The sequence below is a fragment of the Nipponia nippon genome, unplaced genomic scaffold, assembly GCF_047370975.1.
Source record: "Nipponia nippon isolate SJK-2023a ecotype South Korea unplaced genomic scaffold, ASM4737097v1 scaffold_6, whole genome shotgun sequence".
Lineage (NCBI taxonomy): Eukaryota > Metazoa > Chordata > Aves > Pelecaniformes > Threskiornithidae > Nipponia > Nipponia nippon.
Genome location: NW_028262380.1, coordinates 26,578,184 through 26,601,144, shown reverse-complemented (window position 1 = coordinate 26,601,144; position 22,961 = coordinate 26,578,184). Strand labels below are relative to the sequence as shown.

At 40.3% G+C, this 22,961-nt stretch overlaps 1 protein-coding gene across 4 annotated transcripts; it reads right to left on the bottom strand.

The window, feature by feature from the left end:
• Positions 1–1,027: 1,027 nt before the first annotated feature.
• On the bottom strand, positions 1,028–22,307 carry NSUN7 (NOP2/Sun RNA methyltransferase family member 7). Of its 4 annotated transcripts, none has more exons than XM_087736854.1 (13): positions 22,182–22,307; positions 17,786–18,145; positions 17,325–17,383; positions 15,798–15,928; positions 14,449–14,601; positions 12,964–13,147; positions 10,493–10,703; positions 9,703–9,846; positions 9,034–9,135; positions 8,354–8,471; positions 4,964–5,081; positions 2,702–3,339; positions 1,028–1,469 (listed from the first exon to the last, which is right to left on the bottom strand). In XM_087736854.1, the coding sequence occupies exons 2-12, from the start codon at positions 18,096–18,098 to the stop codon at positions 2,737–2,739; spliced, it is 2,136 nt and encodes a 711-aa protein (XP_087592980.1). In that variant the 5' UTR covers positions 18,099–18,145; positions 22,182–22,307; the 3' UTR covers positions 1,028–1,469; positions 2,702–2,736. The 4 variants fall into 4 exon arrangements, with proteins under 4 accessions (XP_087592980.1, XP_087592982.1, XP_087592983.1 ...); XM_087736856.1 differs by having other exon boundaries at positions 2,856–3,339; XM_087736855.1 differs by lacking the exon at positions 1,028–1,469 and adding an exon at positions 1,661–1,699.
• Positions 22,308–22,961: the final 654 nt, after the last annotated feature.

The following is a 22,961-nucleotide window of genomic DNA, read 5'->3' as shown; positions in this document are numbered from 1 at the left end:
ACGCCAGGTCTGTGTCAGGAGGAGTTCTGCGCCCCTTTGCTTTTCATGTTATCAAGCATTTCATAGACGATTTAACTAGGGCTCTCCAGTTGCTAGTCCATCACCCGCGGAAAAGAGAACTTTCTTCTTCCAACAGCTACCACGGGCTCAGCTGTCAGCGTTGCCGTTCGCCCCATTACCCCTTTCCTCGGCAGGTTAATTCATACATTGCTAAAACTTGTGCTGTACAGCCAGCAGAAGCAGGTTTGATTTGTTTTAACAGCAGTAAGACAGAAGGAAAGACACCCGCCCTTTCTTAGCGGAGCTCAGCCTTACCTAAAGCACCTGACTGACACCGAGAAGGACAATTTTCCCTGCTGTTGACCACTTCTCCACATATAAATGTAATCTGTTCTGAGAATAAATTTAGCTGCATAAAATGATTGTCTCAACTGTTACTGGGCCGTGAAACTGGGAAATTCTCTCTTTTCTTCCAAATTGTGGTTGGGCGGGGGGAAAAGTACTGGTGGTTTAGAGGCAGTAGCCGCGCAATGGGCACTTTTGCAGCTGGAAAGCTGAATCAACAGTTTCTAGCTGAAAATTACAAATACATAACTGGATTAAAGAAAATCAGTTACATAAGGTACAGCTTTACTGTAAAACGTCATCAAGTGTTTAACTGAGCACGCAGGCTTCTGCCTATCAGCCGTCTGAAGTCAGCCCCAGGTGTTGCCACCACGTGATGTTCAGCGCATACAGAGCGAGCTGGCCACCTGCAGAATCAAAATCTGCGCTACCAGCTCTTCGATGTTCCTGGTAAGACACCAAGAGTCTGCCTGCTTTGGCCTCCATCACATTTCAGACTCAAACTCCTGAAAGCAAGATGAGGCCGACTGTGGGACATCGTGATGCGTACTACGTAAGTAGCCCAGAAATTCTGTCATCAGACACATGGATGTTCATTGAGAAGTAATTTTATTTACGCTTAATCAATGAATGATACAGATTTTGATTTTAAAAAATAGAGTTTAGTTCTCTAACTGCCGAATCTCTAAGTTTATTTTAAGCATTTAACAACCATACTGGAAAAAACCCAAATCTCCTTACTGTCCATTCCTTCTGTCTAACGTGTAGAATCTCTCCTCCTCCAAGATGGTTTTGAAATAAAATAGGGATTTTTTTTTTTTTTTCAGTTCTACACCTTGCATGCACACGGGTCTAGATCTATCCCTACAGGTTTGTTCAGAAACAAGAGCAGCGTTCGTCCTTTTACTGGAGCGGGTACGAAGCATGGGTTCCTCACAGGGAAATACAGCAGGCGAGCGATGCCTTCCAACAGGACAGCTGCCTCAGGTGAAAACGCGAAAAGAAATCTTCACTGAGTGAAGCAGTGATACTTATCTGATGAACAAGAGCCCGCTGTCTGCACTGCTGGTGTAGTACCATTCACATCCTTTCTTCTAAAGGTGGTGCTGATCCAGCGGCATTGCCTGGTGTGGGTGAGGAAACAAAACAGAGATGTTAGAACATTTTCTCTGACTGGGTGTAAACCCAGACTCGGGTACGCGTCAAATAGGTTAAGGTTCCCTACCCCGTTGTCCACACTACTGGCAACACTCTCACCAAATGGCTTAAATGTTTGCCTCGAGGAAAACTTCTCTTCACCTTTGCCCTTCTACGCTGCTCTGCTGTCTTCGTTTCATTGCTACAACAGTATAACCTAATAAATACAATTCCTGAGGTGGTTCTTACAGTCATTCTGTCATTGTTTGCCATTTTCCTTCTTTATGCTGTCCATATTTAATACCAGATCAGATTCTTGTTAAAAGCATCTCTGTGTGTCCCCTTTATCTTCTGCTCAGATTATAGGACAACTGTAGAGATTTTACAGTCAGTTTATTTTATATTTGCTAGCCAGAGGGAGCAGGTTGGAAGCCCACAGCTGTTTCCAAAGACAGACAAACTTCTCTGTGTTCAGGCATTATTCAGCTGACTGGCAGTAACATTTATAAAAATACTTTTGACAAGAGCAGCTCTTTTTAACTAAGAACGGCTTGTGTTAGGAAACTTAGTGAAAAGCAGCATAGGCTGATGCGCTATCATGAGGACAATTCAGTATTTTTAGCACGAGAATATTTTATCTAGTTTTCATCGTTAACATTTTGAAGCGCACCTGAGTAGAAACCAAGGGAGTAAGTACTGGAAGGCCTGCGCGTGGGCGTTCGTGCACTTGGCCAGTCGCCCGTGCAGACGTTCACGTCCAGTTTTAGAAATAAAGGTGAACTGGCTGGCTTACGGTGCAAGGCTGGCTTTCCTGTCACAGGCTAAATGGTAACTCGCAAAAAATGGTATCTAGCACTTGGAAAGAAAAACAGCCACTTACAGAATGCACCCTCACTTTAAAAAGAACACTTTGAAATTGAGGATCCCTACAGATCTATGCAGGTCATGGGAAACGTACGCTTTGCCTTGTTGCTTTAAAGCGTATAGCAAGAAGCTCCAGTTTCTTGACCTCGCTCCCCGCAATGGTCTGTCTATCACCCTTACGCAGCTGAGCTGCAGTCGCTTTGAAGTGTGATTACCAGTTTAAAATTACTAACACGGATATTTATTTCCATGCAAATATCCCATAATATATCTCTTTCCCACAGCAAGGTTATCCTGCGTAAAGATACCCTGTAATCTAACTACTGTGTGGATGAATATCTACAGGAATCCTTACCTTTTCTGTGAAGTTAGGGCAAAGCGTGAAGATTCTTACAGCCGTGGTCGAGGATGGCTCGGCACGGTTGGCCTGACCGCTTTACACCGAGGCGGTGGAAGGATCCTACCCCTCAAACCCTTTCCTCCAGTCCAGCCCTGGAAGCAATGCTGACCTGCTGTCCGGGGTTTGTTTCCTTGCGCGCTGACGTAGGGCGTTATCTCCGGAGGGAAAACAATTTCCACGAGCTTCAGTACAACCCTCTTACGTTCTGCACGCGCCTTCCTAGCAAGCGGCTGCCTTTCGTACGCCCTGCCCGCGGGTGACACGCGAGACGCGTGCTTCAGCGCTCTAGGCAGAGCTCTGTCTGAAAAGGGGCCGGCGGATTTCTTCAGCTGAACGGAGCTGCTTGTTCGGGTCGCGTTCTTTTCTTGTACGTTACTGGCTGCTTTAGACACGGAAACTTCAGCCTTAATATCAGGTACAGTTTGATGGTGAAGGAACGCTGCAGTCTTCGGCTCTGTACTTCTATGCTGTGCTACTTTTGGTCGTTTTTTCTCCTCGTCCTTTGATTTTACCGCAGCAATGCCATCTAGTAGCCCTTTTGCTGCAGCACGAGCCAAAACGTCTTTAACAGACACGTTTTCAGAAGAATCCTTCTGAAAATTTCGAAGGAAACAACAGTAAATTTAAGGCACAACACAGAGCTGCAAATTTAGTATTTTAATCCCAGATTCCTCAGCATTTACTCCACAAGAAAACTGTGGCAGAATCTAGCAGACAGACACGAGTCACGTGTGATAAGTGCTAACCAAACCATTGATTCCAGAAACTGAGAACGTGACTGTTGTGTGAAGAGGTCTCTGAGAATTTGCTCTTCAGAGACTTTGCCCTCTACAGGCCTGAGGAGGGGAAACTGAATTCTGGACTTTGTACTACACGTCTCTCACACTGACTTGCTCTCTAACGTGTCTGTAAAATGTGTGTGTATCAGAAATAGTTACTAAAATATAGAAATATTATCAATAATGTTAAACATGAATAATTTTCACGATAATGAAAATCCTTGCTCATAATACATACGCAAGGAACTCTCAAACTAGATTAACTAGGAACCAGGTCAACATCCAAATGTGTAAAAAGAAGCAATGGGGAAGAACCTGTTTATAACTAGCTAAGAATAGAGTTTCTGTAAACGAGAAATTTCAGTTTAAATTATAAGCATACGATTTCTGCCTTGCAGAAAACGTTCATTTCCAGGATCACCAGGAGCAATTGCTTCTGTGTATTAGAATTTGATGAAAAAAATTATTCAAGTCAACTACCTGAAACAGAAGGGGTTTTTTCTGGACGAAGACAATATGATAGGTGGATGTACGCAGCATGATTAACTAAGACTTGTTAGCTCAGGGAGCCAGGTTAAAAAAATATTTTACGCTGAAAAGAAAGAGGTCAATAAGAGGTAACTTGAAAGACTTTTCATGTGTGATTCTCTTACTCTAATAAAATCATCTCTTCTAATTCCCCCGAGACACAAGCTTCTTTCAAGCGCTGTAATTGCAGTATGACAGAAAGAGGTACAAATAACCAAATAAGATCTCCTATCTTTAATTTTCAATGAAATTCTAATTAGCTCCCCCCTTCCTCTTTTGGTGAAAAAAGTCCTGCTTTTCTCAGACACAAGGAAAAGGTTGACACTCAGAGATGCAAACCACCCCTTTAAGGCCTTTCCTCAGGAACCACGCCAAGACTTTTCCATTTATTCAGCAAAAGCCCCCTGCTTTTCAAGCCAGATTTGCATATGCCGTAGTTTTGGAAGGAAACATATTCATACCTATTTTATTCAAATTATAATGACGTCTTAACCCCTACGGGTGACACCGTCTGCTTGGATACTGGCAAATCCCGGTGACACATACAGACATACATACCAAGTAACTTTACTGGACACCATTTATCATGAGTCTAATCAAGCTGTGTATTTCATTCCAAGGTGTGACAGCAACGATGTATTTCCTCTAGATGTTCCCAGCACTGACTGAGATCGAGAAACTGCTCTGACCACGAACAGCTCCAGAAGAAAAGGCACGTGTGGGAAAGCTGGGCTCAGCATGAAACTCTAGGAATTGCACATTTCAACTGCTCACCCATTCTTTGTTCTTAAGACAACCAAAGAACGGCTAGGACATTTTTTTAAGTGTTCCATTTCATATAGTCTTTTATGGAAAACGGAAATATTCTCTTTTTGTAAAGTGCTTTGAAAGGGTCATTTTCTTAGCTTACCTCTCTTGCTAGAACAGCTAGAAAACAGCCACTGGAAATTTCCGATGGCTCCATTTTGAAAAAAATTTCAGTGGAAGCCGTTGAATTGGAGCAAGCAGAAAAAACAGGAGGAATAAGCCTGTAAAAAAATAAACAAATGACCAGAAAATAATATTTAAGGATATAAAAGGAAATAAACAAGGATATATTAAAAGTAATTTCCAAATTATGTCTTTTATGACAGTCTTATAGAGCCCTATCTTCATTTTAAAAAACTGCAATTCAAGACAGACATGAGAATTCAGCTTTTTAGATTTTTTTTTTCCATTTTTTCTAATAATTCCCATTTACTTTTTTCCAATAATTAAGTATATTCACCACCAGATAATAAATATGTATGAACATAATTAATAGCTATGTTCTTTCTCAGGTCTGCTATTACTGGATTATCAAGTTGTCCATGAAGTTGGGGAATGCTCTGAAAACACTAAGCAGTACACAGAAGTTGTAAAGGTGTTGACTTTGAGTTATTAAGTATATGCTCATAATAAAGACTATATCGCCCTAAGTTAAAATCTTCGGTTAGAAAAATTCCCCTATTTGTAATAATTGAGTGCTGCTTCTTCAAATGTACAGTTTTGCAGTGCATCAGCGAGGAAGGGAGACCCAGCCTTTTCTCATGTTCTCCCTGTACTCCAGTAATCCCGAGCTGTTATAATCAGGCCTCAAGGCCTTGGCTCATAGGCTGCTAAACTGGTACTAAGCTGTTTCAGTACAGGAAAACGCTATCACAACATCCTTAACACAATTTTTACCCCCTCCTCTTCGCACTGCTGAGGCCTGCAAGATCCAGCCCCTCCTCATGCTGCACTGATCCTCTTGAGAGCGAGCTTTGTTCAAAGGTGGTAACAGAGAAGCACATTGAATATTTGTAAGCAGTATCCTAATTTGGCTGGCTGGGCCATTTCCAATGGCAAGTCTGCAAAACTGTTTGTTGCCAAGATTTCACTTTAATCTGAATTTTTTTCTATGTCCCTCAGGACCTGGTAAAACAGACTACGAGGCTCACATCCTCCTAGCATTACTAAACAAAATTCTATGCCCTATGACACATAGGAGATTTTTGCTTTCAGATCTGGTCATCCAATGCAAAAGAAGTGACAATCTTTGCTTCGATCGATGTATACAGATTACTGTTACCAGGAATCCCTTTAACGGATGGTCTGGCCCTGAAAATTGACGCAGAAATTAACTCCAATTTGATAGCCAAAGGGAACTAAATGCATGACTGGTTTAGCGTCTCCTCTATACACGCCTGTTCGCCATGTGCACCCCTGTGTAAGGTAAAGTCTGCTATAAACCATTTGTCATATCCGTAAGGTAAGCTCAGCTTAGACAGCGGGTCCATGTTTGAAACCACCTTTACGATGTCGCAGCCCTAAGACCAGCTGTATGACCCCAAACTCCAGCACAGCCTTATTTTGTTCAGCGCCGCTCCAGCACTGCAGCGTCATTCCAAAAGACGTAATATACATAAGCACAACTTCTGTAAGAGTTTCCTGAATGCCCTCAATTTTCTTGGGAAAGGAAATTATTATTAAGTAGACCTGTGATGATGACACAGGGTGTGTTATAACTTGCCTCAGAAAGCCACTGCTGTGAACACAGGGGCTAGTAATTCTGCAGGAGTTTTTCATTCTATCCTGCATTCTGTTAGCCAAATAAGCTGCCTAATTAATTCTAAGGAAAGCATACAAGGAACTGTCGTTAAGTAGTACGTGCATCTTAAACGGCTTGAGCTTTCATCTCGAGACAAGCATAGTAACACTATATATTTTATTTGTGGTGTCCTATTGTTGCTCTGTTTATGCTGGTAACCAGCAGCTTTATTGTAACAAGAATGAGGCATGAAAACATCCAAGATAGATACATGCGTGACAGCGAAGGAGGAACCGATTCTGGAATCGTCGTTTATGAAGTTCAGTCAGTCTTCAGTCACAAATTTGCTCACGTCTGCAAAAATCCTCATGTACTTTTATTCTCCCTTTCTTAACATCTGAGATTCTTAACAATCTGAGATTGCCTCGTATTTGAAAGTAAAAGTATAATTTGGTGTTCTGACAAGTTTCATGATGTTTCTGCAAAACACTGAATAGATTTTGTTTTGGCTTTGCAGAGAGGAGGAATGTTTTAGACAAGGCGGAATTTTTTTCTGAGAAAATCAAAGCTCTGGGGAAAAAAAAAAAATCTAATTTTTTTAATAAATTCTTTTATATATATATATATCATAAATGTATGTATTATTCGTGTTCAAATAATTCAGAAACCTTTATGTTCCAAGGGCCCCCTAGTTCTCCCCATAGAGTAATAGCTGCATAGATGTCAAGACATGTCAGACTTCACAAAATTTCAAATCCCAAAGGAAAACGGTTTACAGCAAAAGTCCATAAGTGATTTTGGACTAGCACAGCATCACTGGCAAGGCATACCCTGATTTCATCCCATTTAGCGTAAAATTTTAAGCAGGCTGCTCTTTTCTGTCGGTGATTTGCAAGAAAAATGCATTCTGTTGTCCTGTATCTTAACATTCTGTGTAACATACCTCTTTTTAAAGTTCTTTGAACTGGCCACAGTTAACATTTACCATGTTAATCATGCAAAATTTAAATACACTGAATGATATCTTGAACCACAGTACGTTTCCCCACGATGGCCGAGTCATTAACATCATCTAAGATAATATAAAAATCTAAAAGTACAGTATTACTCTCCTGTGCTTTTTGGCTTTTCAATAAACTCTTTAACCTGCATCCTGTAATCAACTATTTTATCTGTGTGCAAGCAAGCACCAACTGTTTGCTTTTATCTGCTGTGACTGAACGGAAAATGCAGAAAGTGCCCATCAGTCTTTTAACAATTGCTCCAGCTGACAGGGCTGACAGCTGACAGGTTGTACGCAGTATAAAGTATACACAAACATGTGCTTTTTTCGTATATATTTGTATTTGTTATGATTGCACAGGATGTTCCCTTACTGTAACCTGTCCCCCCAAAGTCATTCATCTGAATACAGGGATGAGCAATCCTACAGCAGAGGTCCTAATCCGTCTCTCTCATTCTCACATTTTAAGACTTGGTTTCTTTTTCCTTTGGAACTGATCGTTCTCGGTCTGAAGCTGAGAGCATGCTAGCAAGTTCCCTCCCATCTCAATTTCAGATGGGAACAAAAATAATAGCTGAAAAAGTCAAGAGGATGCTACTTATTCCATTCCTTTTGATGTTATGAGACGCAGCAAAAAATATTTTAAATGTTAATCTAATGCAAGACACAGATCAGTCTGGGATAAGAATTATGCTACAATTTAAAGTTATACTTTAATTTTTCCATAGACAAAACTACTCATTCCATACCTATATGGTTGTACTTTATTTCCTTCCACGCCAGATTCCAGTGCTTTTTTCACTACTAGTTCGTTTTCTTCTGGGTAAACTGAACAAGTGCAGTAAACAATACCTTGTACGGCGTTAACTACAAAACAAACAAACAAACAAAAATTTCCACTGTTCAAATTCTTCATGCACACAGTGGTTTTATTAAGGACTGAAAGCATCATGAAAATTATGCTTGGATGTCACTTTTACCAATAACATATATATCCTCCTGCACGCTTTAGTATTCAATCTCTAGTGTTTTTTAATAATTACAATCTTTTCAAGTATTTGCAGATTTCAGCACAAATTCAGAGCTGCATCCAGTCTTTTCACACAGCGACCAACGGAGGGGGGGGAGAAAGTGGCAGCGTGAAGATGGAGTCAGACTACATTTACAACTTTTCCGAAGCAGAGTATGACTAAGCCAGTAAGCCAGTTCTCTCCACAATGCTGAAGATTATTCTATTAATGGCTGGTGAATACTAGGACACAGAAACACCTTCAGACTCGAGGAGATCATTATTTAGGGGGTTTGGTTACACACTTACTGTTAACTAATAGAGTAATCAGTGTATTTTTAGCTGTACAAAAACTGGTGATCGTACAATGGAGTTGGTAACACAAGGTCTTCCCAGAAATCAGAGAGCTAGCACACTTACATTGCATTGCATGCCTCAACTCGTTAAGCTGCTTCTCAGCAAGAATACAGAGTTTATCCTCAGATACAGATCCTTGGAAAACGTCCCTTAGCAAGCCTGCATCTAAACGCAAAGAGTTGTAAATTTGTTATTGCAACTTGTATTAGTGTCTTAAAACTCAGTTGTTTGCAGAAAATGCTTTGGTGACAGACCAGGTTATTACTAGTGCAGTGGGAAGGTAGGTTTTACAAATTACAATACCAAGGAGTGCCTCAATGATTCTTCTTTCCCTCTTTACCTGTAATTACTACTGCCTCTTATTTGCTTCTATTTAATGAAAATTGTACAGGGAATAGACTTATACAAACAGTCAATAATGTAATCAATGGAAAAATTATATACACATTAGTATCTTGAAATAAATGTTCTGCCTGTAGCCTTTTTACTTTAAAAGAAAGGCTATGTACACTCTGCTCCCCTGAATAACCCTCAAACTTCATACTACCGACTTGAAGCAGACACACAGAATTATGCAAGTTATTTAATATATATGCTTTATAGTAGTTAAAATAAGGAAAGGGTTATTTTATAAAATGATACAGTTTACTGAAGCAGCTACAATGTCCAGACACAATACTTGAATACTATTTCTACCAGAAAGCACGAGCCAGCTATCGTATCAAAAGTTACCTCCGTGCTCATTTAAAATAAAGTCTATTGGATTGCCAACACCCAGCCCAGAGCATTGTGGCAGCAGCAAAATAACTTTTGCGTTTTGAAGTCTCAGGTCTGTTGGTCCAATCTCAGTAAAGTCTTCCTCTAACAACTGAATATCTGGAAAAAAGGGGAAAACTCAACAGTTCTACATGCAAGCAAGCCTGCCTGATTTTAATGTCATGAAGTGAAGAGAGAGTGGTGTTATGCAGACTTCCATAGAGCCACAGCCTGCCAGACCCAGATCCTCCAAAGTATGCCCCACTGATTTCAAAGAGATTGAAGGCCTAGCTAGACCTTAGCATCCTCCACTGAAAAGACTGCTAAAGGGCTTCCAGAGTCTTGTGGCATTCTGTTCCGATCACGGCCTCTGGATAAACTGGACAAGTGCATGGGTTTTGGATTAACACGCTCAAACAGCTGAAAATCAGAATGAAAGCAACAACCAAGACACCAAACAAATGGACCCACAAGTTCCCAGCTACCAGCTACACCAACTGCTATACAGTAACTACTTATATGGAAAAATTCACCCTGACATTTCCGGAGCTTGAATCTATGACAGGGTTAATCTGCAACCTTTGATTAACTCGATTGTAGCTGAAGAGCTGTCAGTTCACCTTGTGACAAAAAATAAGTTGTTACTGCCCTCCCCAAGTCCTCAAACAAGGGATCTCTGAACTCGGATGGAATTACGCCGTATTTATAGATACCACAAACATCTATATTACAATGCTTTATGCATACCAACTGTTTTAACACCTACTTTTACATTCCATGTGACTGAACAAGTTCCTCAGTTCTGCTGCTTTTGCTGAAGATTTCACACCACAAACAAAAATTCTGGACATGCTGTGATTTGTCAGCACTGACATATGGGCAACGGTCAGGTGGGAACCTACGTGAGCCACTATAACGTCGTCACCTGTATTCAACAGCGCCTGTGCAGAGTGTACAGCAAGGCTGCGAGACTTATCCTAGAAAATAATGACACAAAAATTAAGTATGACCAACTAATTTGGTGTCTATGAACGCCAACCTTATTTTCCAAATTAGGAAAGCATTTCATTGTTCTCATGACAACCGGGAAAGAAGGGAGGAGAAAAACTAATCAGGGATAGCTGCTAATACAAAATTAAATAAAGTACAAACCGAAACATCATATTAAGTCCCTCACTAAATTTAAATAATTTAATTCTAACTAATGCATAAGAAAGCATAATATCTATAGGTGAAAATAAAGGGAGTGTGTATCATCCCCAAGGGGAGGAACTCTTAGGAACAGCCAGTTCCAAAAAAGACAAACATAGGCCACGATATGCGGAATTCATCCTCAGAGGCGGCTTAACAGAGAAATGCAAAACTATTCACATAGCTCTTGATGACAGTTATAGGAGAAATGAAGCCCTTACAGACCAAAGACCAAGATTTTGCTGAAATTTGAACAACGCGGAGGCAGATTTGAATGCAGAAAGCACAGGGACCTCTCAACAAGAGTAAATGATCTCATACTACAGGATAAAAAGAGATATATAAAAAGAGATATATATATAAAAAAAAAAAAAAAAAGAGATATATCAAACATTATCTCCATCAAATTACTTTAAACGGCAAAGAGTGAAGATACGGACCACAGGTACCATGTTTTGCACCAAATCTGGCAAACACTGATGATAAAGGGGAAAAAAAAAAAAAACAAAACCAAACCACTAAACCTTTAAGTTCACATCAATGTCTACATATCCACTTACAGCATTCAAGTACCACCCTACCCCACCAAAGAGAGATGGCGTTTTTGAGGGTTCTGTTTCCTCACTTTGAATTTTCTTACATAGCAAGACTCAGAATTTGTTCCCGTGACCTATGGGGCTCTCATGTATAGTTCTTTTCTGCAAGTCTTCTATTCAAAATATACATACTGAAATTGAATATTGAATACTGAATTATTTTGTAAGTTGGGTAATAAATTTTGAGGCTGTGTGCTGGTTTTGGCTGGGGTAGAGTTAATTTTCTTCATGGTATATAGTATGGGGCTATGTTTTGGATTTGTGCTGGAAACAGCGTTGATAATACAGGGGTGTTTTAGTTATTGCTGAGCAGTGCTTACACAGCGTCAGGGCCTTTTCTGCTCCTCACCCCACCCCACCAGCGAGTAGGCTGGGGGTGCACAAGAAGCTGGGAAGGGGACACAGCTGGGACAGCTGACCCCAACTGACCAAAGGGATATCCCACACCATATGATGTCATGCTCAGCATATAAAGCTCGGGGAAGAAGGGAGGGGGGGACACGACATTCAGAGTGATGGCGTTTGTCTTCCCAAGTAACCGTTACGTGTGATGGAGCCCTGCTTTCCTGGAGATGGCTGAACACCTGCCTGCCGATGGGAAGTAGTGAATGGATTCCTTGCTTTGCTTGTGCGCGCGGCTTTTGCTTTACCTATTAAACTGTCTTTATCTCATCCCATGAGTTCTCTCACTTTTACCCTTCTGATTCTCTCCCCCATCCCACCAGGGGGGAGTGAGTAAGCACTGTGTGATGCTTAGTTGCCGGCTGTGATTAAACCACAACAAGGCTAAAATTGCCAGAAAATGCTAAGCATCAAGTGAAAATGCCCTTTGAAATGTTTCTGCTAAGCACTCAAGAATCATCAGACACTTCGGGTAATTTGTGATTGTATGTTGTTGCACGGTTACTCCAAACGACCGCTCTACAACAGGAACCTCCAATCAATCTTGCCTGGAAAGGCTAATGATGGCAAGTCAGGAAAAAGACCAGTGGGGTTTATGGAAATTTAGGAACTACACTGCACAAAATACAAAGAAGCGTCATCATTACATCACAAATAGGCAGTTGAAGAGGAAGAGATATTATAATATTAGCATACCATTACCTACTAACAGGGGGTAATGCATATAGAGTTACATAGAAACTTTCCTTTTCAGAAGTGAGACTGCCTCTTTGACCACTTTTGACGTTTATTTCAACAGTGTTAAGATTAAATTTAAAACATTCTACTAACTTGTAGCTATCAATTATAAGCATTAACATTTGCATGCTAAATTTAGTAAGTGAAACATTTTCTAACCTTCTGAATATTAAAAACGTCCAAAACGTTATGAGAGTATGTTGCTGCCTGACTGATTTAATAGGACAGGCACACAATACATGACCTCATTCTAATGCAAAGCGTTATTTTAGTTTGCAGATCATGTTAGTCAAGGGTGACATCAACTCACCTGCAGTAAGAGTTTGCAATCTGCAAAAAGATCTAAATTAAGTAGTTCTTCTTTAAGAGAGGAAGGAAAAACCAATACATCGTGGCAATGTTGGTCCACACAGTACGTATAATGGTCAAAGTCTGATACGGTTTCAACTCTCGTGAATCCCTTCTTCTTCAAATCTCTGAAAACATCTTCAAGGCTGTTAACATACAACTCTGGCTATTAAATATACAACTCTGGCTATTAAATATACAACGGTTACTTAATCATTATAGTTCACATTGATTACATGGATTTTTGCCCCTTATTTTTTTAGTGAGAGTGTGTGTGTATATATATATATATATATGTATATATATAAATGCAATACTGCCTAGTGCAAGAGGGGAATTCACTCTACTTCAGGCACATAAATTCTGGTTTGAAACAATTAAGTTAATAAGTCTGATAAACTAAATTAAGAAAGAGGTATGTGTCTCCAGAGGATGATTCAAAGCATCAAAACATAAATGTCCATGTGCTCAGGAGACACTGCAGCAAATTTACTGCTGGAATAGTTTAGCTCTTTCAATTGTTTGCAATTTAGCCCAGCTCGCCAATGAATTTAATGGCTGATATCTGAAATAATCCTTGTGTAAATGTAATAAAGGCATAAATGCTGAGGTTTGCAATTCAAATATCATAAAGATTTAAAGGTATATACACCAAGACTTGTTTGCTGAAATGCAGTCTCAGACAGTGCCATAAGCTCATACGGTACATTGAACGTAGGGTCAATGCAGCAGCTTTTAGCTCAGTCCTAGTTACAGGTTGCAAAACCACAACCAGAGTAAGACACATCTCGAAGAGCCAATAACCTAAGCACAGAACGCTGGCCTAAGACAAGAGTATGAAAAAAGAATTCTTGAAAACATGATAAAATGGATTACCTGTCTAACAAAATTGATAACAGGATAACCTGGTACGGTTCATGTACCAGCACAGAACTGGGGACACCAGTGTTACATATATAGTAGCCCACCGAATATAAGGATTTTTAAGTGTATTTTTATTTCAAGTTTACACTATCCTTACAGAATAAACACCAGTTTTAAGTATTGTATCTGTCTTAACATGCTTTGCCAATGTTATGGCTTACAGCAATACACGCACCTTTTTAAGAAGCTTTCTCTTTCTCTATTTTTCGTCACAGAGTTTACTCACCCATATAGTTTTTTCTAACTTTACTTCCTCATTTATTTTCTGAAAGACCCACACAGGCAACAGAATAGTAAGAAAAACTGTTTCACAACTTTTTTACAGTTTATGAATACCATCACTGCAATATACAAAAACTACAAACAAACATAAGGCAATGTTGCTGGACTAAGCAGAATTTACTAGAAGAAACTTAAATTACTGGTAATAATATAACCTGGAAATTCTAAAACAAGTCTGTAGCAAACTATATCACCTCATATGTACAAACGTCAATATTAGATGATACTTTAAAGACCCTACCTGATTTTAAATGTGTTTATCCAAACACATAAAGGTAAAGCAGAAGCCCTTTGTTCCTGCTTCCGTATGGCTTCTGGTAGAATGCATTCAATTGAAAGAGCATCATGTTTGATGCGACATCTTGCTAGTGCAGCTGCCAATTTTGTCCTAAAACTACAAAAACATAACCACAAGTTTAGTAAGCTTTACAAATGTTTACACCAGCTATTAACATGCAATATTTCTATTACAATACTATCTTGCTCAGAAACCAAAACCAAAAGTGAGGCCTCATTTTGCAAGCTGCTACAGAAAATACACAGTTATAGGACATTTTCTACCCCAGACAACAGTAGATGGAAGGTAGTAGTACATAGCTAAGACTGTTTTACTTCAGTGCACACAGGACTGGAATTATGACAGATGACTCCCAAATACATCAATTTTCTCAGCTAAAAAAACCAAATATGTTTTGGAACTGCAATCTGTGGAATACAATCATCAGATTTTTTTGTATGTTGGAAGATATAAATACATATATGTGCAGAATGAGCATTTGATGAAAGCTGACCTCTAAATGTGTACAGAAACAACACAAGTATGATGACAACCAGGAGTCAGTTTTATTATTATTACAAGAAAATCTCAGAGGAAATATTCCCAAGTCTTTTTTTCCCCACAAGCTTTATGCATAATCTTGATATGTGATAATTCAAAGTAAATAAAAATTGCTGGTGAGCTACTTCGGATGTAAAGGTGTATTACTTACTGCCCTCCAGGAATACCTTGCACTTATGATATTCATGAACTTTTTGGGCTATTCTAAATCCAGCAGCAACACAATTTTGTCCAAGAAATGCCTGCTGAGTTCATCAACAGACTGACGAAAGAAATACTTGAACACTACTTAAAATGCTTATTTTGCATACCCTCTTTTTTTTGTTCTAATTACTTAAAATAATAAATATTTAACAAAGTTCCATAATAGCAGTATTACTAAATAAATGGATATTATTCCATTCCATGACCTCCTGACTCTATTACACTCATATTTACAAATGTTTACTGAGTATTTAATTTCTTTTCTAAAATTGTATGAAAAAAGTTTCAACAACTCCAAAATAAGATACCTTTTTCTAGCAAAATAATCTACAATATAAAGATGGTTTGTTAGCTGTATTTTTCTTAACTATAGGAATATGAAAGTTTCCCTTCAAACTAGGTTCTCATTAAAAATAAAAACAAAGCCCATAAAATTTGAAGCTGAAAGACATCTGTAATATTGACAATTATAAAAAAAAAGGCACTAGTTATACAAATCTGTATTTCTGCTAATACATATCAACAAAAAAAGTTCTTAGCATGTATACCTGTATAGATAACGCTCTATTTTCCGAACTTCTGCTACAGGTTCCCCTTCATCTAAAATCTCTCGTGCTTGAAACTTTCGGTCTTGTAGATCATAAAGCATCACAACAAGCAAGCTCGTTAATTCATCTGGCTGCAACAGAAAAGCAACTGGATAGAGAAAGTGACACAAAGCATGCCTTGCTTCTGCAAAAAGATCCCTATCAAACAGCAGTCTCCCGTGGAAGAGGCATTAAAAACTCCAGTGAAACGCTTATTTGTAAGAATATGAAAGTAATTCCTCACGGAGAGTTAGTAAAACACTGACGAATTTTTTAAAAACTCAAATACACAACCTAAATGTTACTTAGCTTATCAAAATTACAAACATTCTCCATACACACAGATAATATACTGTATCTCAACAACTTTTAATGTTATCAGAATTTAAACTTTGAAATTATTTTTTTCCTCATAAAGTAGTTCCTTGAATAGCTAAGCTAACAAAAACTTCTTGTCTATCACTTTGTCTCTTGTGGGATTCTTTGGTATGTCACAACCAATAAGCTCAGTTATAATAACCATTCTGCAGTTAGGACAAATGCAAAATCTCCTTCCTGTGTCTAAATGTTTAAAACAGGGAGCATCTCCTTCTTTGGGACAGTAATTAACAGTACTTCGGTTACCCTTGTCCACCTTCTTTCATGAAATTCCTATGGTTCTTATGCCTTCGAAAATTCTTGCCTTCTTACAAATATGACCAAAATTAGCTCAAAAACTCAAGTTATTAGGGAAATACCACCAAACACAAAATGTTACCACATAAGTCTTACTTCCTTATAAAAACAAGCCAAAAATCAAATGCATTAGATCATTTGCCTGCTCACATCAATCTCTACAAATAACATCAGTTCAAATTCATCTTGTAATTTTCAAAGGCATCAAAGACTGAACTGGAAGGAACAGCAGATTACTCTGCCAGTTCTACATTTTCTTTAATGTCAAAGCAGGAAAGCATGTTGAGAGAGTAAACTGGACCAATTTTTGCCAGTCCAAGTACAATATTTGTACATAATACAGTTTGTCCAGGAAGTGAAACATGGGTTCTATACATTCTTTCGTCTCATGGGGTTCACTCTATGCTTTCCAGACCCCAAGGACAGGAAGGGAACATGACTTTTTTCCCCACTCACAAGGGGACACAGCAGGGAAGGAAAGCACATAGACATGGACTGGCTCATGGACATCACCGAGCAAGTATTACGCTGCAGTAAGCATTATGGTTCACTCTCCTACCTTCTTTCTTTGAAGGTTTTCATTCCCAGCAGTAAGGTGCAACAAGAAGCTCACAAACAACATATCTAGTACCCTGGAGCTTGATGGTTTACACAACTAATTAGAAAGGACAGCAATATTTCAGCCTCAGGCTACCCTATAGTTCAAAACATCAAATGTTGTTTTGAAGAACGTTGCAGAATCCTCAGAAAAAATTATAATTACATCAACTCAGAAAATACAATATTTATTTCCTCACAAAAATGTTCACTTACTATTGACTGGCATGGGTAAACACAACTATGCAACAATATTTCTTCAAGAAGATCTTGATCTGCAAAAAAAGAAAATACTGACAAGTTATGCAATGAAATCTACAAGATTCTGTGGAAGAAAAAAACCATATAAATCACTAAAGAAAAAGCTGGAAGTTTAAACATCATGAAAATTAAGGGCAAATTCCATCACAAACAGTAGGAACTCTAAATAAGTATAATTCCTTTACATGAAAAAGTTTAAATGTTTGATTTCACAAAATGCTAACAACACTTAGATATATTTAAATATTTGAGGGATACGAGTAGCCTAGTAGTAACCTGTAGTTTAACAAAAAATTCCCCCGATCTCTGCTGTCAGGCAGAAACTTTGTTTCTCCATATTTTCTCTGCCGTAACATTTCTGTTGGGAATTCTTGGAAAAGTTTTGTACTTACTTTTGTACTTACTTTTGTACTTACATTTTAGAGCACTGAAAGCCAGTTCATAAGATAAACGCTGGGAATACTCATCTTTAAAAGTCAGCATGGGAGATACTGAGTCATCACCATACCGCACCAATAGTCTATCCTTACGCTTTTCAGTATGAATGCCTTGAAAAATCTTAGCTGCGTTTATGTATATGGAGTCATGATAGCCATTCTTCTCAATCAGAGTCATTGTTCTTTTTTCAACAGATCCTTTTTCGTCTGAAATTTTCATTTCACTCAAGTCTGAAGTATCATTTATAACATCCTCATGTAAAGACACCAAGTTACTTTTAGAACCTGGCATTTTTCCAGTTGCTGACTGTATAAGTGCAAGTCACAATCCTGCTGCCTCTGCAAAAAACAAAGTTGGTATTGAATTATGAAATTTTCTTTCACTAGACTATACTTCTCCCTTCATTTTCAGGTTTTCAACAGATTTTTTTTTTCTTTTTTAGGCTTTTAGGCGTTGATACATATATCGTCTATACTTCTATAAGTCTGTCATCTTACATGTAGTCGAGAAGTATTTGTAACAGTTTTCTTACCTTATTTATTTTCACTAATGCAGATACAAAGACTGGTTACTTGTTTCAAAGAGGCCAGTGCTTTACAATAAATGATCTTAAACAGACTATATGCAGAGATTTGATTCTGTGTGTCTAATAAGAAGCATTATTATTGCAGACAGGGTAGTATCTCTTACTAGGAATTCTCCCTTAATAAAAAGCCACTACAGAAATTTCAAAGCAGCCATCGTCTCTTCCAAAGAAGAACCATCTTGAAAAGAGCTGCAGTGAATTCCACACACTTGTCCACTAAACAGCATATCTGTTCCTAAAAATGGATAATAGAGATCACCTAAGTGTTAATGTATTTGATATATTACCTAAACAGCACAATTTTAAATGCAGGAAATCCATTCTGACAGTCTCTGGAGATATTATCCAACTCTCCATAAGCCCGTGTGCATTTCTAAAATTTTCTACACATCTTACATAAACAATAAAATAAAAATTACCTTCCCCAGAGGTGGAATAGGGCTTCAAGAAAAAGAAAAAGCCTCAGTGTTAGTTGAATACACTTATGTTCAATATAAAACCTACTTAAAGTATATCTATCACAGTGCTTGGATTTACCCTACTTGCTCTGGTTGCTCTAACATGCATTTATGACAATGCTTGGAGGCTTAGAAGTCAGGTTAAATGTTCAGAAGAGGGCTAAGCCAAGACAAATTTAGGCACCGAGGAAAGATTAAAAAAACAAACAAACAAACCACTAGTCTTCCTGTCTGGGGAAGAATACAAGAGAACTGTGACGAATTTAGCAGCTTTAGCACAGAAAGCTAGGCATGGATCTGGTGCTGACAAATAGTTCTGTATATTTTAGGATTAACAGCACAGAATAGCAGAATCTGTTCTTTTTGCCCGTCCAAAAATCAAAAAAAAAGAAGGTGATACTCTGACCAAACAGCAGGGATCTTCTCTTTTGCTACATAATTTAGTTCAGTACAACCATTCTCAAGCTTCTTCCCTGCACTCCCCACGTTCCTCATGATAAATTACATACCTCTTCTCCCCGGGTCAGACATAGCTGCTCAGCATCCTTTTTTCCTCTCCCCTTTCCTGCCCTCATCACACAAAATATAGTGGAGAAGGAGGATGGCAGCACAGAGGGTTAGAGTGGAAAGGAGGAACACAAGCTGTTACTTCTCCAGCAGACAGCCATGAAATGCCCCACGCTGAGCCAGCATTCCCCTATTCAAACTCTCTTTCCCCAACACGGGTGACACTCAGCCCATTCCTCCCCTCTCCAAGACCAGCACAAGTCAGTATCCGCCCAGCCCAGCATGCTCCAGACAACCGACTCGTGTTGCTTCCTGAATTCTGGCAGCTCACCTGGAGGAGGCCACATCTCATTCTCCCTTCCCAGAATTTGCTCCCCAAAACTTAGAGCTGCCAACTCTATAGAAAAAACTTTTAATGTCTCTTTACAGACAAACAGCTTCTTCTGGTGGGAGTTAAGCTCCAACATCCCTAGTGTTAGAGGCAGCACTCATGGATCCATGGAGCAAACATAAATTTATTTTATGAAGCCATATTGAAACAGAACAAGCAGCGCTACCGAAAGAAAGCACTATTCTTCACTAGAATAAAGTACCAGATTACCTAAACCAAATTGAAACTCTTGTGCTTAGAAAGGAAAAAAAAAAAATCATAAATGCTTTCAGGATGTTTTACGCTAATTGGACTAGAAGACGTGCATGACTTCGCAGAAACGAGAACAGCATCTAACAGGGACCTGAAGCTCAAACCCCTTCTCCAGCTGAACACAAAATATTCCTTTTTAGAATATGTAGCAAGTGAACTAATGTTTGTGGTGTCAGGACTTTCAAGACTTGTTGGGTTCCCAATTACCGTTTGTGACTTCTTTGCCAAAGCCATTTTTGCTGACCTGCAAGACACACTGCTATAAAGATGATTTGATGAATACACCTTCCCCAAAGACAAATGTCATCTTAATAAAGATGAGATGACAGTGCTCTACCCTGTGCAGACACACTGCATGGTTGCAACACTGTAAACCACAGCTTGGATTACTGAACCCTGTGCCAAGCAGAGACTGCCAAGCTTGATTAATATGAAGCTCAGCTGGGAAGAACTAAAGAAGAGAGAAAAGACCCTGCCTTTGTCTACAGAAGAAATGAGCTGAATCTGAAGCAGATTACTTGGTTGAGGAAAAAAAAACCTCAAGGTCCCAAGGAGGCCATCATTCTCCTAAAACAGACAATGGCCTTCAAAGTTCAAAGAGATTTTTTTCCATTGTTAAGAAAACCTTCAAATGAAACATGAATGTGTTGTGTTAGGAGGTGGTTGAAGAGAGATGAAGAAAGAATGTGAGGACAGAAAAAAATAAAATCAAAGTTTGTAATATTCCTGAGTCCTACAAGCGCTAAACCAGTCTGATTTGGAGCCAAATCCAGCATCTCTCCATACAGTCTTAGCACACTGATTCAGTGTTAAAAATACATACGTACTCTCAGTGATCTGGCTGACTAGAGGTACAACTGCCTCATCTAGGAAGCAGAAACTCACTGTTGCAATAAAGTTTCCAAGTTCTTGCCCATATACTTCCACACTGTTTTCCTTAAGCTTGATCAGATGTGCAAGTTCAAGTGGTAACGGGGTATGCAGAAGAGGGGAACTTAAAGACACCTGTGACTAAAATTTAATGGATAGTTACTGGACAGCTGTTCTCCATGACACCTAGAGTTTGCGTTGTGAACAGCAAGTACCTATCTCAGGACAATATTGGTTGTGAAAGCACAGAAAACAGACAATAAATTATCTCTCCACTTCTGCTTCCAAGTCATAATCCACTGAACTGATGACAACGCTCAGGACAACTCGCAGTGCGCGCAACAGTTCAAGGAGCAATACCAGTAGCATCACAAGGCAAACGGGGTACTTCTTGTACCCATTATGTGTGCAAAGGGATGTACAAATCTCTCTTCTGAAAATACCTGCATTATGGATGCAGACAGACTCCCATAACACAAGTTACTGTTATCCAAGTACAAACAATACCAATAAAGATAAGAAGATTGCAGGTTTCAAATAGTAGAGTGGGAACTAGAGAGGAGGATGGGGAACTGAATCGGACTAAATAAGTAGCCTCTACCAGTATATAATTCAGGAAAAGAGATAAACAACCCCACCGTACCTGTGTTCTATCAGGTACAGCAGGCAGCCTGGCCACCGAGTACTAATTCACATTAAATATACTGTAGTTCTTTTCTTACTTATATTACAGGTATACATGACCACATCTGCTTTCTAACAACAGCTGAGACTGAACAGAGCTTCAATGGATCGCAAAGCTTCTGCTGTCCCCAACTTCAGTCAGCTAAGCGGGAGGGAAGATCAGGAAAGTCAGGAAAGGCAGTCGGCCATGAGACCATTCCCCAACTCGGCTTTATTTATGAGAAACGGTCCATGTCAGCTCATAGTCCAGTCACACACAAAAAAGATACTTCTTTATATGAACACGCAAAGGGTTTCTTGAAACACTGGGCTGCAAGGCCTTAAAAAGCAACCAACCCCCACCAAAACCATACAGGTGCGGACGGGGCAACTTATAAACCTTTCCCCTCAGCAGCAACCCAAGGGTCCTCTTTGTCCTGACGCGATTTCTCCCGCCCGCATCTCCCTCTGGGGACGGTGGCGCCGGGCGCTGAGGGGAGAGGCGGCCCCCGCGAGCGGCCCGCCCCACGCCGCCGCCGGGCCGGAGGGGCTCTCCCGGGGCAGCCGCGGCTGCAGTTACCCACACACCCCACCAAGCCGGGCAGGGGAGCGGGACCCGCTCCGGCCACGCCGCCGCTAGCCCTTACCCGCCGGCGAGCGGCTCTCGGCCGCCCAGGCGAGCCGCGGCCCCGGGCGGGAGGGGCGGCCCGCCCACAGTTCCACCTGCCGGGCGGCGCTGAGGCTGGCGGCCGTTGGGCTCGGGATGGGACGCCGCCACCCTCTGTCCTCCGGCGGGGGGGTCCCGCCCGCCCAGCCCCCCCGGCTCCCCCGCCTGCCCGCGCGTCCCGCCAGCGTCCCCCCTCCGGGCCGGCGGCGTTGGTTCGGGCCGTGGCGGGCGCGGTGCGAGGCGGCGGTGCCGGCGCCGGCAGCGCTGGGTCCTGCCGGGCCGCCGAGCGGGGCCTGCCGGGCCCAGCCCTTCCCACTAGAGATCCTCCAAGAGTCGCATAAGTGATTAAGAAGCCACAACAAAATGCCGAGATCCACCCTGGCAACGGCGCGTCTGTGTGCGAGCTGCCTTTCCCAAGGGTTGCAGCGACTGGACCTTTGCAAAAATGCCTGCCTCCGGGAGCAAGAGCTGCTCGCGTGTCCCCGTTCTCGCCTTGTCTTGTCTTGTTTTTTAAAAAAAAACTTGTTTACAGCATTAATTCTTGTAAACTCCGTGACCACTTCAAAAAATAAATCTTACCTACACTCACATTTGTAGCTGCATCGAAACACCACCAGTTACAGGACTGGAAATCCTGAAAATACGGGAATAGCCCCAGATAAGGTGCTGGGTTTTCATTTGCAGTTGAAATTAGCAGGGCGCTATTACCATACACCATGCTCCTGTCACGTTTTAGCTGTCTCAACCTCAGCTTTTATTC

Coding starts and splice junctions, on each gene's coding strand:
- NSUN7 (XM_087736854.1), bottom strand. CDS start 18,098: ATGCCAGGTTCTAAAAGTAACTTGGTGTCTTTACATGAGGATGTTATA. Junction 9,136..9,702: donor TATTTTAAATGAGCACGGAG/GTAACTTTTGAT, acceptor CTTTGCGTTTAG/ATGCAGGCTTGCTAAGGGAC. Junction 8,472..9,033: donor GTTGAGGCATGCAATGCAAT/GTAAGTGTGCTA, acceptor TTTGTTTTGTAG/TTAACGCCGTACAAGGTATT.